Source organism: Pelobates fuscus, chromosome 1, assembly GCF_036172605.1.
Source record: "Pelobates fuscus isolate aPelFus1 chromosome 1, aPelFus1.pri, whole genome shotgun sequence".
In the NCBI taxonomy this organism is placed as follows: domain Eukaryota; kingdom Metazoa; phylum Chordata; class Amphibia; order Anura; family Pelobatidae; genus Pelobates; species Pelobates fuscus.
This window is the reverse complement of record NC_086317.1, coordinates 84,202,768-84,220,297: the sequence shown is the minus strand read 5'-3', so window position 1 is coordinate 84,220,297 and position 17,530 is coordinate 84,202,768. Positions and strand designations below refer to the sequence as shown.

The 17,530-nt window shown below is 40.4% G+C and overlaps 1 protein-coding gene across 1 annotated transcript in view; it reads left to right on the top strand.

The window, feature by feature from the left end:
• Window positions 1-17,530, top strand: part of SMG6 (SMG6 nonsense mediated mRNA decay factor) — a 226,104-nt gene that overhangs the window by 60,577 nt on the left and 147,997 nt on the right. Inside the window, exon 10 of the mRNA XM_063449948.1 lies at window positions 5,586-5,731. Coding sequence (XP_063306018.1) covers window positions 5,586-5,731 — 146 coding nt within the window. The remainder of the gene's footprint in view (window positions 1-5,585; window positions 5,732-17,530) is intronic.

Sequence of the window (17,530 nt, the reverse complement as noted above, 5' to 3'; positions counted from 1 at the left end):
GGAGAATCTAAATTATTTATCCACAAAACTCCCCATAGACTTTAATGGTAACTTCTGCAGGGCAATACTTTTGAAGGTTTTTCTTACATTTTGAAAGTTCTTATTGAATCATTTGGAAAAGCTTCTTAAATCGGGCCTTAGTGAGCATTTTCCACTTTGGTTGATGGCTTCCCCATGGTCTTTAATCATTTCTCAAATTATAGGAGGCTGGTACATTCTGTGGCATTAAAAGGTCAAGCTCCAGTAATCTATTTTTTCCATTGTCAGTTCTAAATATATTTTCTGCATTGCACATCTATCATCATTTAAAAGTATAAAAAAAAAAAACATACAATAATTCCATCATATGTCTTTCTGGCTTTCTCTTTGTAAGCCAATAACCTCCCAGAATAGTTGGGTTGCTTGGCGTTGCTAGTTTATCCTAAAAAGACCAAGTCTAATTTCAATACTTAAAAGTAATGATCCAATCACCCTATGTTTAAGGGGTACAAAGCACAAGGAATATCTGAATATCTTTTCCATGGCAACACAATAAAATCACTAGTTTCACTACATCTCTTCTGGAAGAGTGACTAATTGTGTTGCTATAAGTTAAAATATAGTAAAAGTAGCTGGCTGGTCACAGCTGCTATCGCAGGGTGTTATTTCTTCACAACTCAATACTGCCCATAGAATTATCTTAATTGGAAGCTAGCACTCAATAAAAGATATATAATATATACTTCACATTTTGTTTAATTACTTCTCATTAAAGGTAAATAAACATTTCAAGGCATCGTCAACTAAACTTTATATTGACCTTTCGTATATTGTTTTGTTAGTCGTGTTTATATTAGGGGGAATGAGGACCGAGCACCAGAAATTCTAAGTGAACACATAACATGGTCCTGTACAGTGCTCATTGCGTACAGAGCCACAGACACAAGCTAGTGGAGCATCACAGTTGCCAACTGTCCTGAAATGGTGAGATAGTACCCAATTTTGACTCCTGTCCTGCTTTACTGCTTTTTTTTTTTTTCTTTGATTTACCATTTCTGGAGATGGAAAAAAAAGTCCCTGTATTGTACAATATTGTGCTCTCCTGAAATGCCTTATGGTACATATGACACTCGCATCATAAGACATTGCAGACTACCGTTTCCTCTTCCATGCACAGTGGAATCCTGGAAGCTGATGTGTTTAAATCTCTGGTTTTGAATGATCTCAGCTCTTTGTCCAGGAATCAATCACATAGTAACAGTAAAGCCAAAACAAACACCTCCACATGTAATATTGTCATATCTTCAAGTGGTAATTAGAGCTGAACTTTCTAAAGCTTGATTAAATTGTTGGTTGTTTTTTTTTTTTTTTTGCGAGATTAGAACAATAGCATATAAAAAATATATATATATAACAGATAAAAAGTAAAACACACATGTACCTGGTGTTTTTATATAGTTAATACTTGACATGGAAACTATAGGGTTAAGTGACAATTTTGCATAAAGATAATAAGTTTTAAAATACGTAATGCAAAATGCAGCATTTCCTTTGGAGCATCTTCTTACAGGACTTCCCCCAGCTGCAAGCAGACCTCTCCCAAACCAGTAAAAAACAGTTCCACTTAAACTTGGGAACCATTTTGTTAACTGATACTGGCTATCAGATTGCCCACAATCCAGTGAACGGACCAGGGCTATGTGGCTTTCTGCAGAGCTGTGGTTCTGGACTTGGCTCCCTCCTGGAAGGAGGGAAGGCACAGTCCAAGTTGTACGTGCAGCAGACTTGGATAAAATTGATGTGACCAGCCATAGTAATTTTTTAGGCATTACACCCTGTACAGTAAAATACACCTAAGCTGGATTTTTGTACTTATCCACATGAGAACGTATTACAATTGTTTTACTCTGGATTCTCTGAAGAACATCACAGGCGTTAGATCCACTTCACCTGGTTCTACAAATTTCCCAGCACTAGGAAAAGACTGATCCATGCATTGAGTTGGCGGACTTCCATAAAGCTATCCACATTATGGTGCCATAGCACCAAACAAGTTTGCATTTGACGTTTCTCTTCTGCTGCCCTATCCAAGGTCCTGCTTTTAGGGATTTTAACATTGTGTTAAGCAGACAGTGCTCCTGCTTTCAGGGATTCTAAAGTTGTGTTAAGCAGACAGCCATACTGCATTGTGGTCTTCCCAAAGTGATTCGCATTGCTTATTTTTATAGTCTATTATGTAATATTTAATGTCCACTGGTACATCTTCAGAATTTTTGAATTGGCTTTCTTGTTGCAAAGTCAGTGTACAAACCGTTGGGAAATGTTGGTCATTATGCTGTGGTTTCCTGACATATATCTTTATTAAGTAAAGTGAATGCGTGTCCTTGTTTTGTATGTTACAGGCTGTACACATAGAGTTTTAGAATATAATTACATTTAAAGTAATTTGCAATACAGATGTGATATAAAGGATATTTTATATTGCTTAAAGAACCACTATAGGCACCTACACCACTTAAGCTCAATGAAGTGGTCTGGGTGCCAGGTCCCTCTAGTTTTAACCCTGCAGCTGAAAACATAGCAGTTTCAGAGAAATTGCTATGTTTCACTGAGTGTTAATCCAGCCTCTAGCGGCTGTCTCTCTGAGCCCGGTGGGGACACACACACACCTAATGACCCTATAGTGCCAGGAAAACGAGTTTGTTTTCCTGGCACTATAGTTCTCCTTTAACATTTCATCTACATATTGTACAAATCTTCTGGGCAGACCTCTATGAATCAACCACAAATCCCAAAAGAATTATCTAAATTAATTAGTTGATCCAATGTCACGGGAGTCGTACCCCAACACGCAGGAAAGAGGAAGTCCACAAAATGTGGATCTGAAAGACGTATTGCCGGACTTAACGTAGTATATAACAAGAAACAGGGTCAAGATAAATCAAGGACAGGAATACTTAGTCACGACAAAGCCAGGTCAGGATACCAGAAATCACAAGTCAAATACGAAGCCGAGGTCAGGATACCAGAAAACACAAGTTAAACACAGGAAATCACAAGGGAATCTCTAGGAGCACTAAACGAGGATCTAAAAGAAACCATGACAGGGCAATGAATGGAGGCCTTAAATAGGCTCAAAAGAGTTCCCGTTGGTCAATGTCATCTCTGCGAGCCCAAACAGCATTTGGTCGCCTAGATGACGTGGTATTATCTCTAGGGACGGCAGTTCGTCCCGCGAACCAGCAGATGGAGCTGTTCACGGGACCGAAGGTAAGCATTCTATTACTGCTGCGTGGCCCGAGGAGAGTAGCGGTTCAGGCGCCGCGTAAAGGTACGTTTTTGACATCCCCTTCCTGCAGCTTGAGTTCAACATTCTCCTGGGAAAATGGTGGGTGTAGCAATCCTATCAACTAAGCCATCATTTAAAAAAAATAAAATAAAAAAAACCAAAAAAACCTTACTATACTAATGGCAGCTAATTAGATATGTGCATGCATATATTGTAGCAACACAGGATAGACTGATTCAAAGTTTGCTTAGAATATCTATACCAAGGTTTAACCCCTTAGTGACCACGGACGTATTAGGTACGTCTGACAAAAAACGGTTAACAACCTCGGACGTAACTGATACGTCCGTGGCAAATTTGAGCACTGGAAGCTCTAACGGTATTGCAGCGATGTTGAAGCATCCTGCGATACCTCTCCTTAATGCCGGGCTGCCATTGCCCAACGTGGCGCCCAGCAGTGTAGTAGAGCATCGGAAGCCATCGGGGCAGAAGGGTCGAAGCGCTCAGTGAAGATAAAATAATTCAACAACATTTTTTAAAAAAAAGGAAAATTTAAAGTATTAAATCTCCCCTTCCCCCCCCTCCCCCTGGGAGCGGCCTTCCAATGCTCTCTGGTCCCGCAAACAACATACTACATGCTGTCTCCATTATGCCTTCTGTACATTAAAACACGTATCTCACACCATAATATCACACCTGATGTTATTTTAACTGAAATGTAGGCTAAAATATCCAAAATATGATTACAGTAGAGTCGAAAACTTTTACAAATTACATATTGTTGCCTAATGTTACGTTTTGTTATTCTGTCTTCAGTTCAGTTCATAAATTGGGGTTTCATGTATATGACTTGCTTTATTATCAAATGCCATGTCAGGATGAAAATAATGTACTAGACTTGGACAAGAAAAGGAAAATTGGTCTTAACACTTGACTTGTGCAAAAGGATGACTCATTTTGGAAGTACAAATGTTCTTTAGTAAGACTTCCCACAATCCTCAGCCAGCCTAGTCTCTGGCTTAATCATATGTTGACCCATTTTCTACTGGTAGACCCAACAAAAAGATGAAGTAATATATACAGCCCAGACTTCTGCAGTCAGAGTTGCATGTAGCCCAAGAAGTATGATTAAGTGTCTGTGATTGAATGAATGGGTCATAACATGGTGAAATTGCACTTTTTCTCGTAGTGTGGTTTCGTGTGTAATGAATTTCTATTTATTTTATTTGTCATGGTTGCAGGTCATTTTTTTTTCCTCTGGGTGTGCATGTGAGATCTATGTTTAGACAATTTGATGTCTTGATTTATGTTAATTCTTTTCTACATTGAATATAGAGGAACTTGTAAAATATCTTTATTAATATGCATTTTATTAATACTGAAATATCTTAATTGAAATATGTAAATTGTGAGATGGATCAGAAGTGTGGCCCTTTGTCAGCTGGGCGGCAATTTCATTTAAATACCATGATAAAATGTATGTCTTGTTTGTATGTCAAAATACATTTGTAGTAATACTTGCCCACTGTATTTCTCATGACAAAGTATCCTAAACAAGCTCAGGTGTGGCAGAGAAAAGGAATCTTAGAGTCACTCCTGAGCATGCACCAGTCTTGCATAGTCTTATGACTCACCGGACGTTTATAGAATATTCCGATATAAATTTCTCCTGAAACACACTAAGATTTTCATTAGACCTTTGTTTCAGCAAATTGTCCACGGATGCTCCAGTCACTTGTTGTTTGTCACCGGACACCAGTGTGGTTGTAGTAGTGGTGAGCACTTGAAGCCATGCATCTTGAAGTTTATCAAAAAATAAAAGACCCTGGGGAGTTGAAACATCATCACTTTGCTGATTTGGTGAAATAAAGGTCCATTTGAAGTCTCTTAGTTTGTCATGAGCACAGATTATATTGAAATAATAAGCCTAGAACTGAGGATAAGTCTTGCAGCGTCTAGGGTAAGATTGGAATTTACTTTTCATCATATCTTATTGTTAGGGGCAATCCAGTCATGGATCTCTTACTTTCTGTGCCTAATTGCATACCAGCAATGCAATTCATCGATGTGGCCATACCATTTGCATCATTTGCAAAGGTAACACTGGTTTAACATTTCAACTCTGGACCGCCATTATGGATGGGTCCAGTCTCACATAATAGTGGTCATCTTTCTTAGGCAGTGGAACAGGTGAACTCTGTCTCCCTTAAGCCTATCTATTTTACACCTTTTGTCTCTTCTAATATGTGCAAATCTGTCCATTCTCCCATGGTTTTTATTGCCTATGCTCTAATATGACCAAATCTGTATGTTTCAGGATGGAAACTTTCCACTTGGTGGCAGAGAAAGTTCTTAGAGAGTTCCAGGCTCTTCTACAGCATAGTCCATCCCCAATTGGCAGCACACGGATGCTGCAACTCATGGCTATCAATATGTTTGCTGTCAGCCATTCCAGATGCAAAGGTAAGATCTCTCGTGATTGATGGCAAAGCCATTTATTTTTGTTTACTGATCCACTGTATGTAAGCCGTTGATGGAAATAATTGAGCTGCCAATGTGAATAGCGATCATATTTTAAAGCAGTATCGTTGCATATGTATGTTTTTGGCAGAATACACACAGGCGAGATGTATGTTTTTAGGCGGTATGTGTCAATTCTCCTGTTAAAGTTGATCTTTACCTAAGACAGTGCAGGAATTACTGTCCTGTTAGTGGTTTGTGTGAACTGGTTTGAGAAACACTTCTCTGTTCTTGACAAAGGTTATGATAAAATAATGGTTTTAGTCCCCAACTTTGCCGAAATACTTCTTTGTCCAAAGCTATTTTATTTTCTTAATAAACCCATTTGCTGCACTATTACAAACACAAAGATTTCTACAGACTTTGTCACCACAGCCCATCCCTTCCTGTTTTAGTCTTGCTCTCTCTTCATTGTCTTTCAAGCTGTTGTGTACTTCCCACCAGTCTGACGTTGGGCGATCAGTCACAGTTTGGGCCAGTTTTCTGACTTCCCAGATATTTGGGATATGTTTACTAAAGGCACATTTGCCCGTGATTTCTATAACATTGTGCTCATTGCTGGTTTAATGCCTTGTTCACACCCCACCTTATTGGTCGCTCTTCTCTGGTCTCATAACATGTAAGCGAATAACATTTTTACAGTTACCTGTTGATTTAAAGTGACAGAAATGCAGGAGTATGCCACCACGTAACACTTGGTCTTCAGCATGGCCAGCTTAATATAAAATGCTATTATTATTGGCATTTACATAGTGCCAGCATATTCTGCAACACTTTAGGTTGTACAATTTTAATGTAAGTGTATTATCCAAATAAGACCAAATTGTTTACGAATGGGTTTCCAATCTAGCTTCTTGCTAAAGACAACACTGATTTAGATGTGAATAAAGATTGAGTCAAACATTCCAAGCAGAATGTACAAGCTGTGTAGAGTGACAGGTATCTGAATTGTTAGAGGATATGTATATAAAGTCTTGTTCTGAAAAGTTGGGACGTAACCATGGGAACAAAATGGAACACGCAGACACATTGCATTGGCTATGCACCTTTTCCATGTTTGCTTCATTTTCGTAAGACTCTTTATACACAACTCCCACAGTATATCTATGTGGGAAAAAAGTAATCTTGCAAGGCACAAAATAATGAAAGAAATGTGACCTATGTGGATATCGAGCTCGTTTGAAATCACTAAATGCTGAAAGTAAAGACTTACCTGAAACCTGTTATTATTTTGCATAGTATGTTGATTGATATAAAGCTATCCTGTATTCACCAGTTCAGACTAAGTATTCAATCATAAGTCTATAATGTTGGAATATGTATGTGAAATTCCTGAGATTATGCTTTTTCTCTTGCTAACATAAATCCTGTGGAGTAACTGCCATGCTGCCTGTTAGCAGCACTGAATTGCAATTGTAATGGTGAAAGATTTAAAAGTGCAGAATAACAGGCGTGTAATCCCCAGCGCATGCACAAGCATGTGTGCACATGATAATGTTACTCGGGCAGCTGTTTACAGTATCCAACCGCTTCTAAGGGCCGTACAGCTTGATGGTTTATAGCAGGAAGCCCCTTGGCAATGGCCCACATTATGGGATAGTTAATCGTAGATCCTAAACGTGATCATTTACTTAAGATGCTTGTTGTTTTTAAGTTTAAATTATTCCCTTTGCACAAAATATTGCCATTGGCCACTTGTAATGTCTAAGTGTCCGTAAAGCAGTCTCTTGCATGTTTCATTTCGAGCTATCCTAAAATCAGTTAGGATGCTGTTGAAGCCTGTTGGTTATCAAAAATATGGTTGTCCATTTACTGTAGTAGACAGACCGATCAGGGCAAAATGACTACGAGATAAATGAGTTCCTGATGTTCCCAAAATTCTTATGGTTTTCATTGGATATAGTATGTAATAATAAACATGTCCACTAATTCCATGATTGGAATGTTGTTTGTTCTATGTGCCATTCACCAGTGATTTATTAAGCAACCTTCAAGTGCCACCATTGGTCAAATTATATTGATATGTTTTTTTCAACACATTCGACTAGATTTCTGGTCATAGATAACTACTGTTAGAAACTCTTCCATTGACCAACTATAGTTTTGGGATTTGTCTTCAGCTTTTTTTTTTTTTTTTTTTTTTTTAAAGGAAAGCTCTACTCACCATAATAACTACAGCTTTCTGGAGTGGTTATGGTGACCCCCCCCCCAACCCATGCACTGCTTCCCAAATGTGCTGGTAATTTCAGATAGCTGGAAATTCTCAAGCAGAGCAGGGCTTAGCTCATTGGCTGAGAGAGATGAGCTCAGTAGTGCTAGGAAATTAGGTGTGCATCATAATTGGTTGGATAACTATGGTGAGAATTCGTTGCAAAAAGTAAAAACTATTTAGTTTTGTAATAAATGCAAAAACATGAAATTTATTTTTTTATGAATTTTATATTTTTTACATAAATTTTTATTTAGATTGTATAATGCATTAAACAATGGAATGCATCAGCTCCTGTCTGGATAAACCTATTTGCTGTGGTGGGGCTAAGAAAAGTGCTCTGTGCCACTTGGCTGTCCAATTTATTTCTGTTACTGTGCCTCCTCTGGGAGTCTAGTAGACAGAAAACCTGTTTCTGTATTCAAAACCTTTACACAGGCATTGGCTTACTTCAACCCAACTAATAGGAATCCAGTATTTTATATTTCCCCAATTATAACTTTAAAGCAGCTCTGTCCCTTTTGAGCGTTTCGTAAAGATAGAATCTTTATGAAAAGCTATTTTTGACTGGTGTATTTTTTTTTCAGTTTATGTTTTTAATTTTAAAGATATGTACATTAGACAAAGTAGGGGACTGCTTTGCCTCGTGTAATTTCCAGTCTTTGGCAAACGGCAGAGTTTCAGCAGCTCTATCCCATGAGCCGTCATTTGCAATAGCTGGTGGGAACAGGCATCATCTTGCATGATGCACAATAGAGGACTACGGCACTAGATTCTCCGTAGACTCCATTTTGTAGTCTTGCACATGTCCGTGAGTGCAGATTTAGTGAATTCTGGAAGGTGAAATCGCCAGACGGCGATTATATATAAATATATATATATATAACAAAAAAAGTTCCTTGCACTCAAGCTGGCTGTATCAGCCCACTCTGGGCTTTCTTCAGGATCAAAAATTACATACATGTATGTAATTTTTGATCCTGAAGAAAGCCCAGAGTGGGGCTGAAACGTTGATCTTTTCTAATGTATATCTAATAAAGTAACATTGGTTTTACAAGAAGACCGAGGAGTGAGTGCAGTCATAACTATTGAAAAGTTTTATATATATATATATATATATGATATATGTGTATATATGTATGTATATGTATGTATGTGTATATATGTATATATATGTATGGGGACCTGTGCTTTTGGAGATGAATACAGGAAAGTATAAATTATTTTTTTATAGAATTTATTTTGTTTTTCATATTTTGCTTTTACATAAACACACAAATGAACATCCGCAGTACAGCAAAGTTATCATACAGAGGATCAACTGATATCACAGGAGTCCTAACACTTACAATGTATATACAGACATGTCAACATCAGAAATGTTTTTTTGTTATACCTCTCACTACTACATATCGTCTTATGTCTCTCTAACTATGCTCACAGCCGTAGTCCTAGGAAAACCTATAGGGAGCCAATACATGCTCCTCTGTCCTCTATGTTCAATTTATAACACGTTTCCAATAAACCTTGTCAGATGCATATGATCTAACTCGTGTATACTGGAATGTGACCCTGTAACACATGCTTCTAAGAAAATTGTTCTTTCAAAGAAAACTAAAAAGGAATGGAATAAAGAATATATAAATACTGCTGCAGTCACTGGAGCTCCTCGGGATGCACCTGTCTGGGTACCTGCTGCGGCTAGACCAATGTCTCCCGAAACATATAATGAATTTTTCCCCACCATTCTGAAGTCTTCGTGTCAATAAAAGCCATTTTGCCCACTTAGATTCATGCATTTCCTCCCGACCGTCCATTCTGTGGGACATGGCTTCATATAGTTGATTTTTGTTCATTCTTTCAATCACCTCGGATATCGTTGGTATTTGGTTTTGCTTTCACATACCCGCAATGCTACATTTGGCCGCTATTAAAGTATGTATTCTAATGGGCCTATCCAGTTTATAGAAGTATGGGGACAGCATGTTTAGGAGGTAGATTTGAGAAGGTTTTGTATAGCAGTGGCACTTTAATAATAACTTTTTATTTTATGTAGAATAGATATATGATGTGCATTGTGAATACTGTAATACAAAAAATCATTTATTATTTAGTTATGACACTGTGTTCAATTGTTTATCACTTTCCTTTCATGATATATATTCGCAATGCTCTTACAACGGACTAATTAAATACACTTTAGGTCATTTAGCACTATTTAATTTGTCTCATGTTCAAATTAGTGTAGGACTCACCCTTACGGTGGTACTGTGAAGTAGTTGTGGGCTTAACACAATATGGCCATATGGTGGAACTGAATCCCCATATTTGTTTTCTGAGATAGATGATTTTAAGTAGCCTTGTAAAATATAAAACTGTGTTTTTGTGTGCACACTGTTCCTTAATCTGAGTTTTGGCTCGCGATCTGGGCATTTATTTGTCCAGCTTTTAAGCAACATATTTAAGTGCAACACGGTGGGAATGTAGATTTTTTTGAAAACGTGCCCTACAAATGTAGCACACTCCTGATAAATGATCGTGATCCACGCTAGCAAAGGTTCGTGAAGATGTGGAAATAAAGGAAAATAAGTTTGTCATTCTCATGTTATGATTAGTGGGAAAGAGTAAAGCATGAGTGGGCAACTCATGTGTGATGGTTATTTTTCCAAGTTTTAATCCTCAGACTGTCATTTGTGCAGCATCTGGTTTATCTCTTTGTTACTCTTGAATACCAAATGTCTTTTTTTTAGTGGCTGGCTGATTTGAAGCATGATTTGCAGAGATTGCTGTTCTTCTGTTAACCAATGATGGCATTCTGTTTCCTCCAGGAACGAGTGAAGAATAGTTAACTCTGGTCTGAGTATTCTGTCTCTAAAATGTATTGCGTTCACTCAAAAAAAAAAAAGTACCCTGTGCTTCTGTTCATTGTTAAACTGATTGGTTTAAAAAAAAAAATTCAGAATACATTATTTTAGAAAAATCTGCCCTCTCTCTTAAAAAGGCCACTTTTATTTTTATTTATTTTTAATTTACTTTTGTTTTATGCCAGCTAGCATGGCATTACATGGCTAGAAATTGTAATCATGTTCTATACTTCAGACTTCTGTTTCAGATCACCACTTATTTGCATACAATTCTGTATTTTGTATACCAGTGTTCTTGGAACCATGTTCTCTGTTCTGTGGTTGCTGTTATTCTTAGTCTTCCAAGGCCGTTTTGATAAATGTCTTATGGAATAATTTATTTATATTTTGCTGTAACCAATAGAATTTGTGCAGTGTCACATGCCAATAATAAGTCCATCTGTCCAAATTCAGAAACTAATAGACATGCCTAGTGTCACATTTGTCAAGCTCATATAGCAATTCTGCGTATTTTTTGTCAAGCTGTGACTGACCGCCTGGCACCCCGACCGGGTGCCTCCGCTAATCGATGCTGCTATTGCTCACCGAGTACTTCCCGCACTCCACCAGACACCATCAGCACTGTAGTCCCCACTTCCAGCGGTACAACTTGGTTGGGGTCTCGCTGTCTTCCACCCACCCTGCACCCAAGACCAGGATCCAGCTTCCAGTGGGTAGACCTCTCCTAGTCCAGAGAGCAAAGCAGGCTGCTCTTACAAGAGCAAGTGATTATAATCTCAGGGGAGTATAGTGATATAGCAATCCCCATGGTAGATACAGCTGTTTCCCCCACACAAAATTACTCTATGTTGAGGGTAAGCAGGAATTTGTTTATTGGTAGCTACAACTGGCCTTTTATGCAAGTCCCCATGCAAGGGGCACTCCCCCCTGGACTGAGAGTAATCCACTGTAGAAACAAATACACAATCACATTGGCTCTCAGATCCAGGACACTCCCACACATAATAGGCTAATCCCTCCTCTGTACTTGGGAGATAATTGAGTCATGAACTGAACTAAACTGAATTATCTCCAGACACAAAAACACACATTTTTATAAAACCTCAAAAATACATTTAAACACATAAAACCCCCACAAATGTTACATCCCCTGATAGCCCCAATCTGGGTGACCAACATATTAAAAACTCACTCAGATCGGTTCAGGAATTTCCTGGAAGTCATTTATTTGACTGACCGCACGCATGGTCCCATGCCCAAAACAGTTCCTGAGAATCAAGGCTTGCGGTCGGTCTAGCCCGATTTTAGTTCCAGGAACTCGACAACCAAACATCGCTGCCTGCGTTCATGCGAACAAGATGGCTGCAACTTCGTGGTCGTTCATGCGAACAGCCGCCACCCAAACAGACAATTAAAACACTGCGGCTAGAATCGTTACTAAGTGTTAATAGGGTTCAACAAGCTCCCGTGTGGTCTCTAGTTTGTGTGGCTGTTCGGGAACCGAACCATATAATCCCAATTGCACGAACAGTCTTTTTAAAGTATTTTAGCCAGGTCTATTGCAGGGGCCATAGTCCTTGGGCAGGAGGGTGGCAAACAGGCTCCCCCAAAAGCCCATGGCGAGGTTCTGTTCGCCACACAAGCTAAACAAAATATCAGTCAAACTGAGGTATTGACCTGGATTGCAGAAATTAACGACTGCATTAGCTACAAACAGGCCCAGCATAAGATAGTGGTGATACGCAGGGTCTCCACATTTAGTGGCCAACCCATTTCTAAAATTGTAGATCATGCACAAGTGTTTTTGGAAATTGGAAGGCGACTGTGCCACTTGCTTGCAAATATTGTGTGTCTTGCACATCCTGTGTATTAATGTGGTCCTGGCATTTTTATGTAAGCCTGAAACCAATTTATCCCTTACTTACGTTCATGGCATCAGTTTTATACACTTGAAATACAAGTCTAGGTATGTTTTTGGCAATTTAAATAAAGGATCTTGAAGAATGCATCTTGCAGATTGCTTTCTGGAATGTCTTACACGTTCTTTACTTTGAAACACTATTTTGGTCCATATAGGTCCCTTGAGTTAACCTATCCAATTCTTTATCCATTCTAGACATGCAGACATTGTATAGTTTACAAAATGGAACCTGTAGAATTCTTATGAACATCCAGTTATGCTGATGCATACTAAGCACGTAACAGTTCCAGTATTTCGTGTGCTTAATTTCTTTACACATACTTATGTGGTTTGCGGATCCATCGTTAGATTATTTTTATGCGCCTTCCCCACTGAATACCTTTTTAGAAAGGTACATAAGACTGAAACTATAGGTCTTAAAATAACAGTGGCAGCTTCCTGAAGACAGCAGTCCTTGGGACACCACTCTGACCATTGCTTTCTTGTAACTTCATTCCTATATCTGGAAGCTGTCACCTATATACGGGATAGAGAAACACCAAACCAAAAGCCAGGCATATGACGCAGGCTGCATGATTTATGCGCTACTCCGAAACCCCAGTATAAGGGACACAAATATTGTCGGCCTGGTTAGTTGATTTATGTGTGCTCCGCTGTATAAAAATAGTCTTCCGTCTGATCCATTTGTGCTATCAAATATGGCAGGGTTTTGTGTAAGCGTCTTTTCTCAGTTATCTGCCTTTACTGTGCACCGAAATTATCTTCAGCCCCAGCTATGTGTGATAAAAATTGATTATAATTGTGTGAATCGATGACAGTGTTACTTTATTAGGGAGGTAAAATTGCAGATTCGTCAAGGCAAAACAGGTGTTATTCTGGGTGCAAAGTGCTAAATATTAACAGGTGTTCTTTTAGTTTCCGTGGTGATTGCTGCTTATTTAGCACTCTCCCTGTTTTGCCTTGACCAATCTCCAGCCTATCCTTGGAAACAGTTTCTGGCTATTAAATGGCAGGTCATGCAGTGCAACATTTTTTTTGCTGCATTATCTAGTGCAGGTATAGGCAACCTTCGGCACTACAGATGTTTTGGACTACACCTCCCATGATGCTTTGACTTCATTAGGGGTGTAAAAGCCTTATGGGGGATGTAGTCTACAACATCTGGAGTGCCGAAGGTTGCCTATCCCTGATCTAGTGGCTTAACAGCTTACTATTATATTGCATAGAAACATTGAATTTTAAGGCAGATAAACGCAAATGAGCCAAATAGTCTGCTTATTCCTTCTCCAGAATGTATGTGCTTTATTCTATAGTTTTTTTTTTTTTCAGGACAGCAATGTGTCAATCACAGTATTTCTTGAAAACCACCTCTGTTGGAATGACATTCCATGCATCTACAATTCTTAATGTAAATATATATTTCATTAAGTAACTCCTAAATTCCCATCCCTCCGACTTCATGTTACATTATCCTGTGTTATAATAGCTGGTGTCTCCCTATGTAGACTATGTGGTGCATGCATGGGGTGTACCATTGGTCTAAGCAATTTTATTGTAACAGCACATTTGCATTTAATCAATATCAAATCTAAAAACATCTGTAACTAGGGTCCTAATATAACTAGCAATCAAGAAAAGACAAAAAAGGGAGGAGGAATGTCAAGGTCCTACTGTTGGTTAGGTTTTTGACCATTGAGGCCATGCAACAATAGTCATAAATGTCCCAAATAAAGTTAGGAGTCAGGCTTTTTTTTTTAATTTTTTTAAATTCTTTATTTTGGGTGTGCACAGATTAAACAAATAGCCGGTATACGCCACAACAGCAACATCCAGTATAATAAACAAACATTGGTATTACATGTCATGGCATTCGGTACATAGGCACATTTTTATAATATTACAGTAGTTTAGGTTTACGTTTAGTTGCATTCTACGTTTACGTTTAGTTGAATTCTAATAATTGACTCGATAGTGTTACATCTCACTTGTCTGCTTATGCAGTGATGAAATGGTTGCTTGTTACGCTATCTTTAAGATTCGGGTAGCTTAGAGACATAGAGCAAACCATAAAAGCAGCGCTGTCGTTAAGGTTCTAAATTAGCGATTAAAAGAGAGGTACTTAGCTATACATACTCAGAGACATAGTGGGAGATGAAGTAGTCAACATGCTCTGTTGGCGCTTAAGGTATAGTGTAACATGCTAGGAGGGTACAGTGCAATTAATTACTAACTGAGAGAAGGCAAGCATATAATGGTAGGCTAACGCTCTGAATGCCTATCCATTGTACTCGTGGTTTTAACCATGCTTTCAGACATGCTAGAAGAAGTATCACCCATCCGGGGGACCCAAAGTGCCCATAGCAACAGGAGACTAATAGGAGCATATGGCTTATCAACAAAATAAAATAACAGAAACTGAACTAATGCATTGCTCCTATGGGCTTGGATGTGTGCGACAGCAGGTTTGCAGGAGGCAATCGATGCCCTCCGTAATTATAGCACAGTCCTGTTTCGGTGTGTCCATCAGCAAACAGGATAGTCCCATCATTAACCAGAGTGGTTTCCAGATGATGCGGGGCAGGAGGCTTGGTAGAGGCTGCGATGCCATTTGCGGTTTCATTGCCGAATTCAGGATGAGGAGTTTAAGATGGGTCATGCCCTGTAGTAGGCGTCTCGGTCTTCGCAGTACCGCAGCTGATGTTGCTTGAGGGATCCCGGTTGGTAAGTGCTGGGCTTGTTCCCATGAAGTTGTAGCAGTCAAACTCAGGCATGTCAGGTTTCTTTAAAAGTCTGCTGGGACCTTGTTGAGCCCAGTGGCTCAGTGGTATAACCCTCTTGCTCCCTGCTGTCGACCATGCATGTGGCAGCCGCCATTTTAGGTAAGGCTTCATTGCCGTTTAGGAGTTATCCAGCAACTCACAGGTGGGCAGTAGGGAAGGTGGATCCCCCATGGGACGGCACTGGCAGCGGTCTTTGAGGTGCAGCCCTGTCATCCCCCTGCCTCTGTTGGTACTCATTTGTTAGGATGTGAGGTGCGGCGGGCTGTTTCTGGCACTGTGAGTTGATTCTTTTACTCGTGGCCGTCGCCATCTTGGCTTCAGGCTTTGGGCCTTCGCAGCGGTCAGGCAAGTTCCAGCTTTGACTGTGGCGTGAGGGCCGGGATCACCCCCCCGGCCCAGAAGGGGGGGGGACCGGGGCCGCGTCCGCACAGAGGAGGTTTTCGGGCTCCGTCGGGCGGGATAGTGGAGCGGCGGCCGTCCACTCCACTCACCGCCAGGAAAGGTCCCGCCTGGTGCAGCTGAGATCTCCCCTCCGGGGGACTAAAACTCTAAGAGCAAGCCTCTCCCCGGTTCGGGCAGCCCTTACCCATCGATGGTTGCAGGTTTGGGTGGTATGAGTGGTCAGATTCTGTATTTCCAGGCATCATATGCAGGAGCTGATGGTCCCTGCGACCGCTCTGCTCGGCGGCCCGGCCCGGCCCCCCAGGAGTCAGGCTTTTGAATGTAAAATATGCAATTCTTAAAGGAACGCTATAGTCACCAGAACCACTGCAGCTTAATGTATAGTATACAGCTTAATGTAGTTGTTCTTGTGTCTAAACCTGTCCCTGCACACGTTTCAATGTAAACCCTGTCTTTTCAGCGAAAAGGCAGTATTTACATTGTTGCTTATTAACACTTCTACTGACAGTCACTCAGACTGCCTCTAGAGAGCATCCTGGTCAGTGCTGTACAGTGCTCTGCGTGGAGGCGCTGAACGTTCCCCATAGAAATGCCTTGATTCAATTCATCTCTATGTTTTGCCACACATGCGCAATAGCCTCCAAATGCTTTCCTAATGGATTGATGATCACAGTCAATCTAGGCAGGGCTAGCTGCGGCGAGACATCTTTCCTTTGTGATTGGAGGAGTAACAGTCACCTAAACACATGCACTCACTGACACACACACACACCAAGAAGATACTGGAAAAACAGACACACACACACTCATTTACTGAAACACACACACACACACACTCATTTACCGACACTCACTCACTGACACACTCACTCACTAAGAGACACACATTAATGTGACCACCCAGCCTCCCTACCTTTTGGGAGAGCTTGAGTGGTTCAGCTTTCCCTGTGAACCAGTGGGGATTCAGTAATCTCCCTGCTCTGCTCCATAGAACGCTGATTAGTGATGCCGGGGCCGGAATGATGTCATTTTCCGGCTCCCGGCATCACTAGAGGGCTCACGAGGAAACAGAGCAGGGAGGTTACAGCTCCCTCACGTGCCTGCCTGTTTGGCTCAATCTTACAGGAGCCTCCCGCCCATGCGCACGCCCACCCACCCTTTCTCTCAGCTGGCCATTCAACTGCCCGCATGCACGGCAATGCTCTCCCTCAGCAGGCTGACAGACTGCATGCCTGTGCTATTCCTGAGCTGGCCGACCGTATGTATGCTCTTTATGAGCCGGCCGCCACAGGGGCTAAATGGGCCAGCAAATCCCGGGCACCAGGACAAAAATCCTAGTACCCATGGTGACCTGGTGCCTGGGATTTGTCGAGCCCTGACTTACAGTAAGCTAGAATATCTTCCAGGGATGAAAGTTTATGAACAGACTTTTTGCAAGGGTGCCATTCTATCACAGTACCACACTTGAATTCACTGAGCTCATCCAAATGACCCATTATTTTAGCAAATGATTGTAACTGCAGACTGCATGGCTAGGTGCTGAATTTTATACAACCTGTGGCAATG